Source organism: Crocodylus porosus, unplaced genomic scaffold (genome assembly GCF_001723895.1).
Source record: "Crocodylus porosus isolate Cpor-Errol unplaced genomic scaffold, CroPor_comp1, whole genome shotgun sequence".
Lineage (NCBI taxonomy): Eukaryota > Metazoa > Chordata > Crocodylia > Crocodylidae > Crocodylus > Crocodylus porosus.
Genome location: NW_017728947.1, coordinates 50,334,177 through 50,352,218, shown reverse-complemented (window position 1 = coordinate 50,352,218; position 18,042 = coordinate 50,334,177). Strand labels below are relative to the sequence as shown.

The window sequence follows — 18,042 nt, the reverse complement described above, 5'->3', positions numbered from 1 at the left end:
GCACCTCCTTGGACCCTGGTTTGATGGAGCAGCTGGTGTTCCTCAAGGTGAACCTCCCACTGCCGGGGGTCCCTAAGCGCCAGGTGCAGATGGAATGAATGCCGCCTTCCTTGCTTCATTTGGATCACGAGTTTTGTCTGTCAGCAGCCTAAGGTGCAGTTTCCCCCAACCCCTGCACCTATCACTATGAAAGTTGGCAGGCTTTGTGGGCTCCTCGGGAGCTACCATTTCTGCAAGTTTCATCAAGATCAGACAAGAAATGCCAAAGTTATAGCCTGCTTCGATCTTCCCCATTATAGCCTATGGGGAAGTCGAAGCAGCTCAAATATTCTACTGAGCTTCGACCTCGAGTCAAAGCGGACAGCAAATCGAAGCAGGACCCGGTTTAATATTCGACGCGGCTGTCGAATCGAATATTCCCTGCTCTGTACAGCCCTACTAACCATATCTTGCTCTCACGTCCTAAGGAGGAAGGAGTCTTCATTGCTAGGAATATGCCAACAATAGATACAGCAGCCAAACCAGCAGTAAAAATCCCATTGTCTTTGTATGGAAATTAGATAGTACTCAAACAATGGCGTTCCTAATGCTGTTACAAGTAAATCGAGGGCATGGCTCTGAAAGAGATCAAGGAAAAATAAATCTGTTTTCCTATTTGTTAATTTCCTACAGGTGACAGGCATTGGTGCACAGTCGGCTTCACAGTGCCTCTCAGGCTGTTCGGTTCTCTCTGTTGCTTGCAAGAGGGTCTTTTAGGGCAGAGAGAAGTGTTTTTCAATGAGAATGCAAGCTGTTTGTAAATGCCATGCAGCGCTTCTTTACATAGTTAGATACCTACACAGCATTGTCAGTCTGGCCCTACAGGACTATAAAACCACAAAGACTGGCAAAGGAGATTTTGGTGCAAGGGTAGGACCTGGAGTTACTCTGAATAACCTATTTGAGAAACAAACAAACCCCCCTCTGTTTTCTTGGATAAAACACGAACCCAAGTACAACACGCCCGCTATTTTTGGGAGGCCAAAGATTTTACCTTGGAGTACAGTTAAGTACCTGAGGTCTGGGGTCTTCAGGACTGGTGCCATGCACTGTGGTCAGGGGCTGCATGCAACAGCCCAATTAGCAACTGAGGCCCAACAAGCACTGAGGCCACACAGCAGGGCCCAATCCAGCGTGTAGGTACTGGGGCCATGTGTCCAATCCAGTACACTGAGTCTGGAACCCCAGTGCACTGGGTCTGACAACACATGGCTCTACAAAGAGCATATGGGATCACCCTGGGGCTGCTGGGTCCAGGGTCCTGTGCTGGGCTGGACTTAGCACCCCAGATGTGGAGCAACTCCATGTGCCAGCCCAATCTGGTGTGCAGTTGGGGAGCAGAGGGCTCCACATGAGTCTGGAAATTTGGTGGGGGGTGGGGTGGATGCAGGGCAATGGCATTAATTGACATGGCTTCCAGAGTTACAGTAATTAATGTGGCTACTGCTTCATCTCCCCTCATCCCCACCCCCAATTTTCCAGACCCATGTATATAATGCACAACCCAATTTTCCCCAACTGGTTTTTGGAGGAAATAGTGTGGTTTTATGCAAAAATATGGTAGTTAACTAGCAGTCAGTGCCCCTTGAAGAACAGAAACTGAAAAATAAATCAAAACCTTTTCTCTTGCTCTCAGCAAGACAAGTTCTTGGAACACAACATGCTACAAGGGATCAGCATGTCTGCTACAGAAAGGCCAAGACTAGGAACTGTAGTCTTACAGCCTATTAGCAGGGCTGAGGTCATAGCTGCCTCCTGCAGGCCTATTGCGCCTAGACGTGTCTCTCTTCTCCTTTTCTGAAAGCAGCTGGCTCTTCTACACAGCATAAATGGTTTTATTATCCTTTCCAGGTGCCCCCTTGCAGGCCTGGAGCCTATGAGCAGGCCTGCACCGCAGTGTTGTACCCATACCCTGGCTTGCACACACAAATGAGCATTAGTCAGGCAGGAAAGCCAACAGCTGAGATGTCTAGTACAGTAGCATCTTTACTATATACCTGTTAGGGCAGGCCTGAACTCACTCCTGCCACGCAGGTAACTTCTGTCATTTATTGACCCTTTGCCTCGGTGATCATCCAAGTTCCACTCAGCTGTCGTTGACTTGCCTCATTTCTATGAGGTCAGTGTCTCACCTGCTGGTGACTCCCCCACTCAACTCCCCACCGACAAGATTTGTCCTCAGTGTCCCAGGGAGGTAGCATCCCTTTCTGACGGGAGTCGCAGTGTGCCATTGCAGTTGGCCTTTAAACCATTTTACATCTGTGGGATGTCAGGCAGGGTTCAAGTTAGAACAGCTTCAGAACAGTTGCAAGGTAAGTCTTTATGCCATCTCTGACCTGCACAACCGTGTCTTGTCCTTGTTCGCCAAACCCTCTAGTGACATGTCCAGGAGGCAGGACTCTATCCCTTCTCTGGGGGTAGAGCCCCAGGGGTTAAGCATGGCAAGAGCATGAAGCCTAAGGAAGCCTGCCTCCTTGGGCCCCAGGCTTTTGCTGCACTCGGCACTAGGCAGCGTTTTCCCCCTTCTCCTCCAGGAATGTGGGAGGCTGGGGAGGGAAGTCATGCCCTCCCCCTACCTCCAAATTCTCCTGGCTAGGAAAGCGCCACCTGAATGTGGGGCAAAGGCTTTGCTCTGAGAATGCCTGGCCCCCAGCTCCTGGGCCCAGATTGGGTCTCCTGGAGCCCTTGGATCTCACACCATGTGGACTAGGATCATATGCACTATGGTCAGGATAGGGCAGGGTGGGGGTTTGGCTCAGGGCCAGTACTATCCCCTGGGACCAAGGCTTGGGAGGGTGAAAAGTTTGTCAGGAGGAGAGGGGCTGGGAGCTGTGCATCTTGGGATGCTGGATGACTGCAAATTGGTTGCTTTATCTCTGTGGAGCAGACTAATAATACCCTAGCTCAAGCTGGGTGGAAAGGCTCGGAGAGAGCCCTTGTCTGAAGTGCAACTTTAAGATACTTAGACGGTTCTTAACACAATTTAACACCTTTTAATGTGTGGATACTCCTGTTTTAAGTGCCTGGTTTAAAGGTAAACCGTAACACCATCCTTAGAGCAGATGTACACTGGCTTTGTTTTTGATTCAAGTCTTTTCTCACAAACAGGTGAGGGGCTGAGTCTCATACTTTAATTATCTGCTTCAAGCTATCACATTTCTCTCTCCTGGGCTCCATGATGCTCATTTGGATTCCTCAGCCATCTGGTTGTCAGAATCGGCACTGCAGTAACTCTTGCTGTGCTGGATACTGACTGCCTAGGAGGCAGAGCAGCTGGGGGACCAAATGCTCAGTCACGTGGAGCAAACTGCCTTAGAGGGGGAGGTAAACGCAAGGACTATAGCACAAGGATAGGGAGGGGAAGGACTAGACAGAGTTGAATTGTGAAAGTTAGAAGAACGCCTTCCTTCTTTACCCATTAGATGCGAGTCCTGTGCATAGCTGCTGTTCACTGGTACTGATTGCCTTGCAACCGAAGGGTAGGGAAGATGCAAGAGTCAGTCCTTGAGCATTGATGGATTAGCTCCTTTGTGTGCTGAAAACTGATGAGGCAAGGAATCTCCTTTGGTTATTAGAAGTATCATCTGCCCAGCAGCTGCTGTGCCAGCCCTGATACTAGGTATATGCTTCTCTGCAGGAACATAGCATGGAACAATTCTGAGTTGGGGGTGGGAGCCATGTTTTGCTATATAGGTATAAATACAACTGCCTGCATAAATGAGAAAACCTTGATCAAAACAGTAACTGCACAGTGAGGAGCTTATTAGCTCAGTGCAGCACAGTAAACAACAAACATGGAGGAAAGGCAATGACTCCTTAGATACAGGGGCTGGGTACGATCTAGTCCTTGCTCTTAGGGAATGGAAAGCCTGCTGTGAGTTAGTGCCTTCAGCAGTACTAGCCTACCCCGTGGGTGGATAAGCCAGGCTCAGGTTCCCTACTCCTAATAACCAGTGGAGGAGGTTGCCCACAGAGAAAAGCACATCCTTCAGTCTTTCAAGAAGTGCAGAAAATGGACTGTGTTCCACAAGCTCCTGGATGTACAATATTCAGAGGCATGTGAAATCTTTAGAAATACAATTAGTAAATAAGCAAGACAGTAAATGGAAAGCTCATTTACTGCGGGGAGACATGACCAACTGGGTGACACTGAGGTTGGACCAAAATTAAGAAAAAAAATATCTTGCAATCTGTTTTTTCAGGACAACATTCGCTGAAATACTCCCCCCACCTTTGGCCTACCAGTTGTGCTAGTAGGCGAAGAAACTTTCCTATCAGCAGGGTGACGTCAAAGTAAAGGGACCCAACTTAAAGATAAGAAAAAATGTCCTTTGCAAGAGAAACAAAGGATTTCTCTAAATAAGGGAGGGAGGAAGTAACTTAGAGCTAGTGGGAATAGAAAATGTAATGGTGAAACACCTGCATATAACTAGTGATGGCCTCCAGAGGGAAGGCAAAAGAAAATGCTTAGAGAATGGCATTGAGTATGGTGCAATTGGTGTAGTAAGAAAAAACAGAAAGGGGGCTCATATGTTAAAAACAACACCCGATAAAAATCAACAGCAAGTGGTTTAGAAGAGCCTTTAAAATGAGTTTTATTGTCAGAATTTTACAAGTAGCCTTTAGAGGCTTCATACAAGAAGAACTCTGTTGCAAAACTCTAATAAATAGTCTGCCCCAAGTCCCAGTTTTTTTAAAATAAAATAAAAACCAAACAAAATTAAAAATAAGAGAGAATAAGCAAGACTTCAGGATGCTCAGAGATGTTAGCAATATTTCCCATTTACAAATAATATCAGGCATTATACAAATTTCCTTCATACAAGTCATTAAAAAACCCAGGACATTCTAAACCTTTACAAGAACATTCCAGAAACAGTTCCCAATGGATCCATTTCCATGACAAAACATTAGAGAAGAATTCCATGGGGATTATCACCACAAATGAAGTTTTAGGTTAAAGTACAGAACGTGTGTATATGTAGGGAGATGGAAGGCATGGAAAAATGTAGTGAAGGAGGCATAGAGAAGTTAATGATAAGAATATGCCTACCTTTTTTTTTTTTTTTTTTAAAGAGGCATCTCACAGAGGGAAAAGAGGGGGAGGGACAGGGCGGGAGGTCTGTGGCTGAAATGACAAATATTCCTTAATATTTCTTACGTAAGAAATATATTTAGATGGAAAGGAAGTTGATAGTGGAGGGTAGAGATGATTACTACATGCTGCTTGCAGCAGTATTTGTGCAGGCTGCAATCAGTGTGAGTTGCACTGTAATGCAAAAAATAAAACGGCATTTCTGGAGAGGTGACATCTTATGGCAAGTTCATGGCATCTTCAAAGAAAACAAAAGTAGCTTCCTGGTATTAAGCAGGATGGGAAGTGTAATGCTAGGTAGTAGCACAGGGAATGCCAGACTCCAGAAACCTAAGAGTTAAAATATTGATTCTTTCCCTGTCCCAATACTTCTAAAAATACCTTTTTTTCCCATTTAGTCTTTACATAGTTCCACATAAAGGGGGGTAATTCATTCCAGAAGGCCTGGCATACAGGAAATCAAGTGACTGCTTGGGCCTGCTCTTATTTGGGAGTCTCATAATCAAACAGGGGGGGAACAGCAGGGCAGGAGCACTGACATGGCATAAAGGGGGTTCAATAAAATGCCTGGGGTTTGAAAAAATCTAAATATTTTAGGACTTTAGTCAAGAACTTACTGTATATGCTCAGAGAACAGGACCCTCTAGGCTATGGAAGGGATGGAGACCGTGGGTTACACAATCTCTTTCAGCCTGCCTAATGTGGTGCGCAATTTGGCGGGCGAAAGAGCCAAACTGCACTGTCCTACAGTAAACTGGCAACCATTGTTTCCACAGGAAACAAAAGTGACTAGAAATGCTAATGCAAGGAGGAGATATGTGATAAGTCTCACCCATGGCTCAAATCTCTAGTCTCTACTGTACCATCCTCTATGGGCCTATGTCTTGCATAACATATGGGAAGGCAGCACTAGCGGTCAAGCGCAAATCATTCAGGAGACACCTAAACCCTTGTTTCATATCCCCTTGTCTGCGGCAAACTTCAGAAACCAACATAAGAAAAGCAGCAAAAGAAACATTTCTTTCTAGTCTTCTAGGTGTCATAATATTTGCCAAAGCAGCAAGGAAAAGCAGATTACCTGAAATAGATAGAAAGGAGTTAATGGAAATAAGTAGAGGCGAAGGGGCAGAGGAATTCTGGCCCTGCCTCCAAATCATTTTGTACATAACAGGTAAAGAGATAATGTGCAAAAAATAAAGACATTCACATTTTAGCAGTTACCTTCTCTTTTACCTTTGTAAAATTATTTACTTTTTTGTTTTTCTACAAAAGGCAGATGTTGATTGTTGATCTGCAATTGTTCAGAGAGAGCGCAAGGATGCAAAAAAGGGCTGTTAGAGGAGGGAGGGTGGGGAAGTGCTGTGACTATACACTTTCACATCATGAGTAAAGATGGCATTAAAGCTTAAGTCCCACTGGCGATGTTCAGCACTGATGGTTTCCTTCCTTCCCCATTTACTGTCTTCAGTTCATATCAATCGTGTTGAAAACCCATTCTGTGAATTTCTTCAGTTTTTCAGTTGCATTCTGAGACTCCTCCTGTAACCGTAAATTGTCTTCCCGCAAATGCTGCACTTCAGCCTGAAGATTGGCCTTGTCTTCCTTTTCCTGAAGGGTGAAGAAGAACATGAGAACTCAGTGATGATTCCAGGTCATGTTTCCTACCTGTCTCAATGAGCAAGAAACCATCCAGAGTGTTTTAGCACTCTTCCTTTGCAAGGGCTTCAAGTGTGATGAAACCTTTTGCTGGCACAAGGAAATTCTAGACCTGCAAGCTGTATATGGTGACCTCCTTCCTTTCCCCTTGCCACTCTCCTTGGACACATATTACTGACCTTTCTTCAGGATAAATGTTAATGTGTAAGCCTGCTCTCCAAGCAAGCATCTAAAAATGGTCTCATTTTAACCTGTACCGTTAATGCAGCCCCCTATAATGTGAAAGTTGAAGGTTAGCTAAAAGAGGTGGGAAATGCTCCTCTGAATACTATGCTGCATAAAGATATCTCTGGCCTGATCACAGCAAGATCCTTCCTGCATTAAAACAGCCACAGACATGGTGGTGTGCATTTGAGCACTAAAACACATGTGTGCTGATCTTTCCTTCTGCTTCCTAAAAGCTACTGTTAACACCTTATTAGTAAATATCCTGAACTATGGTGTGAGAAAACAGGTAAGAGAGGTAGTTGGCCATGTTAGCCTGAAGTCAGGCAGAAGGCAGGGTAGAGATGCATGTTATAAACTAAATAAGAGATGTGTAAGCATTCATGAAAACGTATGCATCTCTCATTTAGTTAGTGTATAAGGTGTATATCTACCCCACCTTCTACCTGAGAGGAAGGATGCCATTTTCTGAAAGAAGGCTGAGTGTGTCTCAGGCTTCTAGTTTATGAGAACAAGGTGATAAACTTGATAGCATGGCTGATCAACATCACATCAACCACCAACTCACTTTCTGTAAAATAAGTGTTTACCTTCCTTAAATCCTCTTGCAGAATCTTCAGTAAACCTTCTAACTGGTCTACTTTTGAGGCAAGAGTAGGAGGAGACTCTTTCCTGTGGAAAGGAGGAGGCACACATGGTATTAGCAGGATTTAGTAATCATGCTTTACTCAACTCTAAGCTGGGTTTCTACAGGCTTTTCTGTGACACAGTGCTTCATGTGGATGTGCAGCAGGGCTCATTGTGAATATACAATTATTTAAAAATGTCCACTGCATGTCTCAACCAGAACAGATGCACATCTATATGCAGCACAATCAAATAATGAAATGGAGAGTAGCTGTGAGAAGTTGAGGTCTCATTTTTTGCTTTCTCTCTACCTCTACTAGTTACATGATAATTACATGTGCCTTAGAAAAATGCGGCTTTGGATGCTCTTTAAACATTTTAGATGACTTTCAAACCTTTAATAACCTTCAAAAACAAGTTATCTTACAAAGGCTGAAATATTCTTAGCATTCAAGTGTTTCCTTCTTCCAATTTTTCTTGTAAAAATTCATAAGCTAAGAAGTTCATTACAAAGCAAAACATGTCTCCAACCCATGCCCCAGATTTTAGTGTAAAAAGCCTTCCAACCAGCCACTGCAGCAACCTACCCTGTATAAGGCTTTATCTGTCCAGTGAGCTGGTCCTCAGTCTGATCACTGTTGGAGGCAGCACTCACTGGTCTGTGATTTTCATCACTAGCAGCAAAGAACGAGGCTCGTTGAACTAGAGAGAGAGAGAATGACACAGAGAGAGAGAGAGAGAGAGAGAGAGAAAGCAGACAAGCAATAATACATGCAATAATAATTTGCTTACAGGTTATAACATCTGCTTTTGAGGGTCTTAAGGACTAAAACTCACAACCATCTCTGGTGTTCAGCATGAAAGGGGTAAACAGAGGCACGGAAGGGTAGCTAAAGCAAATCAGCAGCAGCACAGAGAATTAAAACTCAGAAATCCTAACTCCCAGCTTGCTGCCCTAACACCTACATCATGCTGCCTCTAAGCACTGAAAAAGAAAATGGGATACCATTTCCTGGCTTCCAGAAACCACAGTTTGAGTAACCTGGCACATCTTTTTTTCCCCTAGAAATAAGAGAGTTCCCATATGACTTTATATGATTACACACGAATGCAAACAGACCTTTATCGTTTTTAAATATTTTTTTTTATTTATTCCTAAGATTTTATTACACATTTTTGCATAACAAAAATGAAAACATCTTCTCCCTTCTCCAGCATTTTTTCTTATGACTCCTCATTTAGGAAGTTTTAACAACAGCACATCATGTCCCATTTCATTGTTTTGGGAGCTAGATACTATGAGTAGGGCTGTGTGAAGCTTCAGTCCCTGATTTGATCTGGCGGAGATTCAGCCCAATTTGGTGCCAAATCTCCGAATTCGAATCAAATTATGAGACCCTCTAATCTCTCCAAATCGAATTGGAACCCTCCAAATCGATTTGGAAGACTGGGACATAGATGCAGCTTTCAATGTTTTTACTACATGCCTCTAGGTAGCAGGGGCTCATGAATGCTGAGATGCTGGGATGGATGGAGGTCCCCACAGAAGCGCAGGGGGCTCCCCAGCACGCTCAGCAGCAGATCTGGAAGTGAAACAGAAGCACTTCCAGAAATGTCCCCCTCCCCAGCTTGGTGACTGGTGCCTCCTGGGTCTGGGGCGGCACCTGGGGTCACCCCCGGCCAATCGCTGAGCCAGGGAGGGCGGAGGTGGAGGGTGCAGGGAGGCCCCTAGCGTGCTCCCTGGCAGACCCGAAAGTGGACTAGAAGTACGTCTGGTCCACTTCTGGGTTCACCGCGAGCACAATGCGGGGGAAGAAGCACTGTGGGATGTTCCATCTGCCCCAGTATCGCAGCGTTCATGAGCTGCATTGGTACCGTGAGGTATGTAGAAAAACATTTAAAGCTGTGTCTATGGCCGAATCACTGAGTCTCTGAATAAGCATTGAATCTCCATATTTGGATTTGACCAAATCAAATCACTGTCCCCAATTTGGGCCGAATCCAAATCGAATATGGCCCGTTTCGCATACCCCTAATTATGAGATGCTTGAACAATGATCAATAAGGCTAAATTGACATTACATTTAACAGAATTTTGCCATGTCCATTTTTTTAAAAATGAGAACTGTAGGATCACTGGATGGTTTAAGAATTTAGCAAGGGGTTGTGAGGGTTTTCATTTTAGCTGTTAGTGACTAGCAGTTAGCACTTAAGCAGACTGGCTTCTATCAAGTTTCTAAGCAAAGAAGTGTCCAATATGACAAGATGCATCAATCATTTATTTTCATTGGTATTTGTCAGGCCCTCACTACCACTCAGCAGAGAGAGGCCATGGACTGAGTTTGTAGACCACAGAGAGTTTCTAAGTCAGGTGTGAAGCACCTTGGTGGAGTAGTGAGAAAGGAACCTAGCAAAATGCTGCCCACAATATACCTGTTCCATGGGCAGACAAAGGACTGTTGAACAGCTTTCACCACATTTAATTCAAACTTTTAAGACAGTAAGAATGATTTCAAAGCCTATAAACAGAGGGAATAATGCTGTTAACTAGAGTGTGGTATATTATAAATAAGTAAAGAAAGGGATCTCTTCTACTGATCTTGCCAACCACAGTACATTACATCAAAATATCAGTCTGTTTCTACTCCCTATTTGTGCAACTATCCACAACAAATTTGCCTCTCCTTGTGAACTAGGATAGAATTGGATCTCTGTCCTCTAGAGCTGAAGGGCAAATGTGTTCAATCCATGTAGCAGAGCATATGTTTTCATCATTGACTAATACAGGCGCTACCGTGGGCATATTGTGCGCTAATTACTTGTACTGCTGTCACTGTAGAACTGCCAAAGGAGAAGCAGAAAGAAGATAACTTCCCAGGCTTCTGGGACCAGCATTCTTGGTGTCTAAGTGATGCAGCATCCAAAAGACCGAGGATCAGGTAAGTCAATCCCATGAGAGAATGTTCTTATGTAGAAATTAGGAAAAGGTTCTTTTGTTCAATGTATTTAGAAAGCTTTTTTCATGAGGTTATAGGAGTGGTTACACAGTGGGCTAAAAATCTTCTGTGTTTCTTTAGAATTCCACTGCATCTCGCCAACTTACGTTTCTCTTCAGTTCAGTATTTGTGAAAGAGATGGAAAGTATCATAAGTCCATGTGGCTGGAAGGAGGCTGAGGGGAGAATGGCAATGGAAAGGCATGTGCCAGCAAGGCAGATTTCCCAAATTACTTTGGCAACACGTCTCAGCTGGAATACAGAAATGTCTCTCTCACGCAGTACGCAGCCATTAGTGTGTTCACACTCCTTTCCCCCCCACTGCTTGGCTTCACTCTACACTTTCATGCCAGATGTTTTTCCATACAGGCTGCGATGAGTGCGGCTGGTTTGCATTAATGACAAGTAGTCAGTTTTACAGAAACGCAGCTAACTTCTAGTGCGGCAGAACTCTAATATAAAGTAGCAGCATGTGAATATTACAGACAAACGTTAGGCTGCTGAGATGTTCGCAATTTCGAGAGAAGTTGGACTTCAAAGTAGATACAAAGCAAAGAAGTGGAAAAAATTATGAGAATAAAGGAAGATACTGCTAGTGAAGTCTGCAGTAGGATACTTCTTCACTATTGCATTCTGAATACTTACCCTCAAAGGCTTTGGCAGCATCTACCAAGTTTGACCAGTCCAGATCAGAGGCAGAATCAGGCAAGGGCATAAGACCTGGGTCTGGCATGGGCTGCCTTCTTTGCTCCTGGATGTCTGTGAGGGAGGTCTCTGAGGCAGAGAACTCTCCTAGAGCAGAGCAGAACAGAGACAAATCATCACAAACTCTGCATTTCCCTCACAGGTGGCCTCTTTATTTTCCTTTCCAAATTATAAAGAATCCTTAACTCCTCTCTTTCCTGGCATTTTCAAAACCAGAACTGAGGCCACCTAGATCCTCCTTGAAGCTGATCATAAACAACATTCTGCAAGTTAGCTTTTCGGGGATAGTTTTAACATCTCATAGTCAGAATTAATTTCTTTCCAATATAGTCAACACCTGCGCATGGAAAAATTAAGCTCTTTCCTGGGATCGTAGCTGCATCCCAGAAACTCATGTCCCTGCACAAGCCTGATAAGCTTCTGAGGGTTCAGCAGACTGCTGGCTCTGCAATAGTGCTTCAACACATACTTCCTCACATGCTAAAGTCTGTTGACTGGGGCTCTTCCCTTGCCATGCAGACCATTTAAGGCAATGAAACACATGAACAGGCCTCCCAAGACTCTCCACGTGTGATGCACTTTTCTAGGGGCTGGTAATGGTTAGGAACTCCTCAGACAATCCAGAAAATGAGGTGCTTTCAAAGATTTGTCCAGGGCTAATGCATTTTCCTAGTCTCTACCTGGGTTAGCAAGGCCTGCAAAGCATGCTGGGTAGCACCCTCATTCAGTCTGGCTGCTCTGAGAAAGCACAAGGTGATCAAGACACTGAATGGCTCAATTTGGGCTTTCTGTGCAGAGGGAGCTGTGGAAAAAAAGGCTTTAGAGCTCTAGAACTGTGCCGTTAGGATTTAAACACTGGACAAAAAGAGCTGCCACACACATCAGCTCAGTCAGAAGTGTGACATGCAAGGCCAGTCTTCCTCTCTCGTTCACATGCCGATTCCGTTTTTTCAATTTAACAGTAATATTATGGCAAATTCCTTGTAACCAGACTTCTGAATGCCTTTGTTTTGAATGTTTGCTTTTTGATAAAGGCTCTCCAAGAATGCTGGAGCCTGAAGTCATGTTACTGATAACTGCTTTCAACTAAATTGATCTTATGACCCCAGCTGACTTCCTGCCCCTGGGACTGGGGGATGGATTCGATGATCTTCCGAGGTCCCTTCCAGCCCTAATGTCTATGAAATTTTAGTCAAAGTTTTTTGTCTGGGGAATATGAGTTTAAAGAGCAATCACAGCACTGTCATTGCTTAGGAGCTTCTGACCTCCCTGACAGCTTGAATGGGCCCTTGCTTTACTTCACACATAGCAAACATTGCAAGCCCTTGATATAGTGTTGTGGGAAGAGTAGGATGCATCTCTACAAGTATGTGGATCTGTGAGATGGTCAGTTTATGATTTAGGAGAAAGAAACATGGAACTAAAAGAAAATGAAACAAGTAATCACTTACAAATGTTTCTCTTTTAAAGGTATTAACTGGATCCTCAATTAAGACAGAATGGGAAGTCAGAATATTTTATTTCATGTTTTCCCTTCACATCATTTGAAGAGCTGCTTTGGAGGTACAGCTTTACTAATATGTTTAAAGAACTAAATAAGTAAATGGAAGTCAGATCTTGGGTGGGATTAAATATCCAGTCCTACTCAGGCTCCCTCCCCAGAGGCAAGTAGGCAGCAGACAATGTTTGCATCACTCGCATATTTGGTCCTTTTATTGCAGAGACCTAAATTTTATAGAAAACCCAAAAACCCATTTTGGTGCCAACTGCATTAAACCCATGCTCCAGAACTAGTAAGAGGATTCTTGACTTGAGCATGGAGAAGAAAATGACAGAGCAGACAGGCTTCTATTTGGAAAATATAAGAGGCTAAATACAAAGGAACCATGAGTTGCTTTTCCCCTTTCATGTTCCAAGGGCACACAAGTGCTCTTCCATCATTAATTTTCTGACCCAGACACTAAGATGTTATTTTCATAAGTGTGAAGAGGTACAACCAAGTTTGAAGAAAAAAAAAAGAATACTCATAAAGAGAAGGACTAAAGGGGCTTCATCCCCCTGCTTTCATGAGAATTATGTTAAATGGCAGCAACTGTTAACAAACATGTGAAATTCAGCACCTCTTAATTTGTGGCTAATGATGGGGCAACTGAAGTGTCTGAAGATAGATTTTTTCCACCAGGCTTCATTTCAGAAAACATCTCATGCACATCTGATGACAATCAAGGGGCCAAATGGACTTTTCTGTGACACAGGAGACAGTTTCTTTCCCTAGTTTTAGAGGTACGGTAGGATAGGCTACCGTACCATATTCATGAGACCTGTTTTGATAACAGCTATGGAAAGACATATGCCCACAATGATAAACACATTTAGAAAGACTGCCATTATATAATAGGAATCAGAAATTCCTACAACAGCTGGCCAGATTTTATAAGCTGGTTATCTGTTTTTTTTTGGGGGGGGGGGTCCCTTGTCCACTGAACTTTGGGTAGCTTTTCACTGCTTGATCTGGTTTGTCATGTCTTTGTTTTTCAACACATCCACTGTTTAAATTTCAAAGTCTATTTCTGCATGCCAGCCATGTAACATCATCATCATTGTGATCAGCCTGACCAAAACTGCAGCTCAAAACTCAAAACTGGAGAAGATCAAAAGACTGGATGGAAATGGTCAGCATTTTAGCTGGATCTTGGTTAAGTGCTTATATGCTGCTGCACTGAGCTGCACTTATTGGTATGCAAACATTCATATTTTCCATCATAACATACATTATAACATGGACAAACAAACAGCTATAAGTTTCTAAAAGATATTACAGAGCATCCCCACACAGGGAGACCTATTGAAGCATTTCTCCAAGTCAAAATTAAATGCTCAGAAAACAGCCATTTATTTATGTAAATATAAAGGTACAGTGGGAATCTGTGAAAATCCCCAACCCACTTACCATCAGGAGATTCAGCTGTAAGTAACCTATGTTATGCTGCATAATCTCCTGGAGGCTCTTCGCTAGACTAATGGAGGCATTTTGAATATCCCTTGCACAACAGCTTAAATACAGTATCTTTTTCCAATTACATTTTAATGCCAGATCAAAATGTTTAAATAGACTCAAGACCTGCAGTTTGTAGCACATGAAATTGAATCCAGGATCAGCTACTGCAATAAAGTTTTTATTAAGGGATTCAGTATCCCCAAATGTCCATAGGCATTTATTCATTTGGTGGTATTCATTTGTCAGTACTTCTTTGCTCCTATAACCATAGATTAAAAGAGCTGACACTAGAACAGGCATTAGTTACTCTCAGGGGTACACGTAATTGGCTCGTTGGTTCACCTAGTCTTGATTCCTGCTGTCAGCATTGTTGAAAACATGATGCTAAAGCAGGAGGCAAACTCCCATAAACATATGTATCTGACCTATTATTCAATGCTGCAGGTTTTTGTTCAAGGAACCACCCTAACATCTTTCCTTTTCTACAGGAAAGATAGAAATGTACTTACCATGCAATGATTTCATTCCTAATGTATATGATGGCCTCCGTAAGGGTAATGACTTTGGGAGAGATGGATATGTGCTGCTGAAAAGGACATCATTTGGCAGGGCTTGGTCCAGAAGTGAGGCCCGTGAGGTGAAGAAGTGTTCCCTTTGACCACTGTAAATACTCTCATCTGACAGGGTTCTCTGCAAGGCACGCCTTGTGGTAGGAGTGCTAGGGAATGGAGACTGAGAGCAGGGAGACATGCGAATATAAATTCATAAGAGTACATCAGAAATAGCAACATTTCAAACATCTGCTAAATGAATTTTAGCCAATCTCTATTTGTATAAGAAAAAAGGTGTTAGTAGGCCCAACGTTCTTCAAACTGGACAGAAAGACTGCTTTGGAAGACATCACGGGTAGATGACCTATTAGACCTTTTCCACCATTTTGACCACACAAATAACATCCTCTAGGATATTTAACCCCACCTAAATCCTCAAGGAGTGTATGGATTAGTTGTAGAACATACATACTAGAGATGATGCTCACAGAAATATGCTAAGTGATACCTAAAACCAAAAGTTCTCCCTAAATTACTTTTTTCTGCTCTCTCCTTAGAGCACAGGCAGCCAGGAAGATGTCAACTGACTACAAGCCTCATGTAATAGGACAATTAAAGTCTGACAAACTAAAATTCTTTAGAGAGCTTTGAGTAAAAATTAACACACAAAACACAGCTCTACTAATTGAATTCTCTAGAGCAGATGTGATTAAGTGCCTTTTGGAGAACTGCTCATTTGTACAGAGAAATACTTTTCTGTACACTAGGAAAACAGTTTAAACAGACGGTATTCTATTCCTGTGACTAAAGCCCACACTGCTGTGTGGGAGAGAGCATGGAGGAGGAAATGGAGAGGGAAGGAGACAGGGAGCAGAGTTACTGCTTCTGAACACTGGAGGGCAATCTGCCAAAAAGAAAAAAACTTACTGCCAAAAAGATCAGAAGCCCTTGCTATAATCTGCTGCAAGTTTTGTGTTTATGGTTAAAGAGCCTGAAATATAGTTAAAATGTTTTTTAAAAACCCACTGATACCATCCAAAAAAAGCCCCTAAGGAATAAGAATGAGACCATTTTACATACTAATTGTTTGTGTATTCTGATAGTTCTTCTCCATAGGATTGTCTACACCAAGATACAACATATATTCGGTTATTTGCTGAGCAAAACAAATAATATAGGGTGCACGCAAAGTTGGTCTTTATATAATGGAACTATGAAGATCTGGGATCAAACCTCATTAAGGGCTTGCACAGAAATAGGACTTAGCTAACATGATTGGCATAGTGGCAAAATTCTGAGATATCTATCATAAGGTAAGCCTTGTATTTAAAGGCTGAACACTTAAAAAAAAAAAAAAAACAAAAAAAAACCCCAACCACCCAACAGTTCAATAATTAGGATTTTTACATTGGGTTGAGAATCACCTTGGCTAGTTCTTGCTGGGACCAAAAATCCAGTGAGAAGGTTTGTAATTTATAACCCACCAAAATCTCACGATATCTGACCTGGTAGTTGAGCGCGGAAAGAACCAGCTACCAAACACTGCAGCACATCTTGTGTTACAGATCCCAAACTTCCAATCCCAAGCATTAGAAAGTCAAAGTACGATGAATGCCACACCTATAAACTATTAGTCTGCTAACCTCTGAATGCTAGGTGGATTTATAGAGTAGAAACAATGCAAGCAGGAAAGTGAAAAGGTGAATAATAAGGGAAATGAGAAGATGGCAAAAGGAAAGGTATGAAAAGGAAAGGTCTAGAAGAAGAGATAAAGATGAAGAACAGAAAAAAAATAGTAAGAAACTAGAAGAAGCTTCTGTCCTATGAAGAAACAGTCCCTCTTGCCAACCAAGTATCAAACAAAAAAACAAAAAAAAAAAAGAATTTGGATGCTAAGTAGAGACTACGGGACTTTACCTAAGGTGCAATATAAACTGTGTGCAGTGAAGAGAAATGATGGCCATTTTAAAACCCTAACACTTGTTTCCATTATTGGTGGAACACTCTACTACTAAGACATTTCAGCAGGTTACTAGTCTGTTGAGCTGACACTGATCACAGTCACCACAACAAAGGATTGAAAGAGTGGACTCAGTGACACCAAGGTGGTCAAAGAAAAGACTCACTATAAATACAGAATATTCTTGGTCTCTGGGACAATTAGTTGTTTAAATGGAATGAAATTTCTCACGAAGACAATATCCTCCTGCTAAAATAAGTCAGGAAAAGGATATTTCCCATCTCCTAATGCAATGGTGTTCAATAGGGCTGTGCAAAATTTCGCTGGCCATTTTGTTTCGACACTGTTTTGATCAATTTCAAGGTCGAAAAAGCAAAATCAGAACGAAACAAAGGCCATCAAAATAGCCTCGAAACAAAATGAGGCTAGCTGAAACATTTTGGAAGTTGACATATTTCGACCATAGGCTGGGGATGGGAAGTCAGCCCAGCTGGACTGACTTCCCATCCCCAGTGTAAGATCTGGCATGGGACAGGGAGTCAGCCCAGCTAGGTTGACTCCCCATCCTCCGTGCTAGATCCCCAACACCGGCGCTAGATCGTGCGAGGGCGGGAGGCAGCCTAGCTGGCCTGCTTCCCCATCCTCCACGCTAGATCACAGCCCACTTGGGCTGCCTTCTGCACCCAGCGTGATCCAGCGAAACATCAAAACAATGTTGAAACAGCCTTTGTGTTTTGACAGAACGGAACAGCTGTTTCGACTCAACGTGTAATTTGAAATAGAACACTGTTCCATCAAACCATCAAAACTCAAGGCAAAATGGAATGGTGCCATTTCGCACAGCCTTAGTGTTCAACTTCCAGCCCACAAAGCTGTGCCTTTTGGCCCATGGGGCTCCCTACAGCTCCAGAGATTTGAAGGTGAGGGACTGGTGGCAGCATTACTTGCCACTCCCCTGATGACAAATTTCCAGACCCATACAGGCCAGATAAGTGGCACTGTGTGCTAGATTAGGCCAGAATACAATTGCAACAGTGTGAGGACCCCAGCATGATGGGTCATTCCTCGGCCAGATCTGAGTGTGTGGGGTTGGGTTGGCTTGCAGCTGGATCTGAGCCCATGGGATCAGGCTGGCATGTGGCTGGATCTCATATGAAGGATCACATCTGTGGACTACTCCTGTGCACCATT

At 43.1% G+C, this 18,042-nt stretch overlaps 1 protein-coding gene across 1 annotated transcript in view; it reads right to left on the bottom strand.

Moving 5' to 3' along the window:
- Window positions 1–4,727: 4,727 nt before the first annotated feature.
- Window positions 4,728–18,042, bottom strand: part of SIPA1L1 (signal induced proliferation associated 1 like 1) — a 431,247-nt gene continuing 417,932 nt past the window's right edge. The window contains exons 22-24 of the mRNA XM_019551381.1: window positions 8,230–8,344; window positions 7,606–7,687; window positions 4,728–6,742 (exon numbers count right to left, since the gene is read on the bottom strand). Of these exons, the coding sequence (XP_019406926.1) occupies window positions 6,599–6,742; window positions 7,606–7,687; window positions 8,230–8,344 (341 nt within the window). The 3' untranslated portion in view covers window positions 4,728–6,598. The remainder of the gene's footprint in view (window positions 6,743–7,605; window positions 7,688–8,229; window positions 8,345–18,042) is intronic.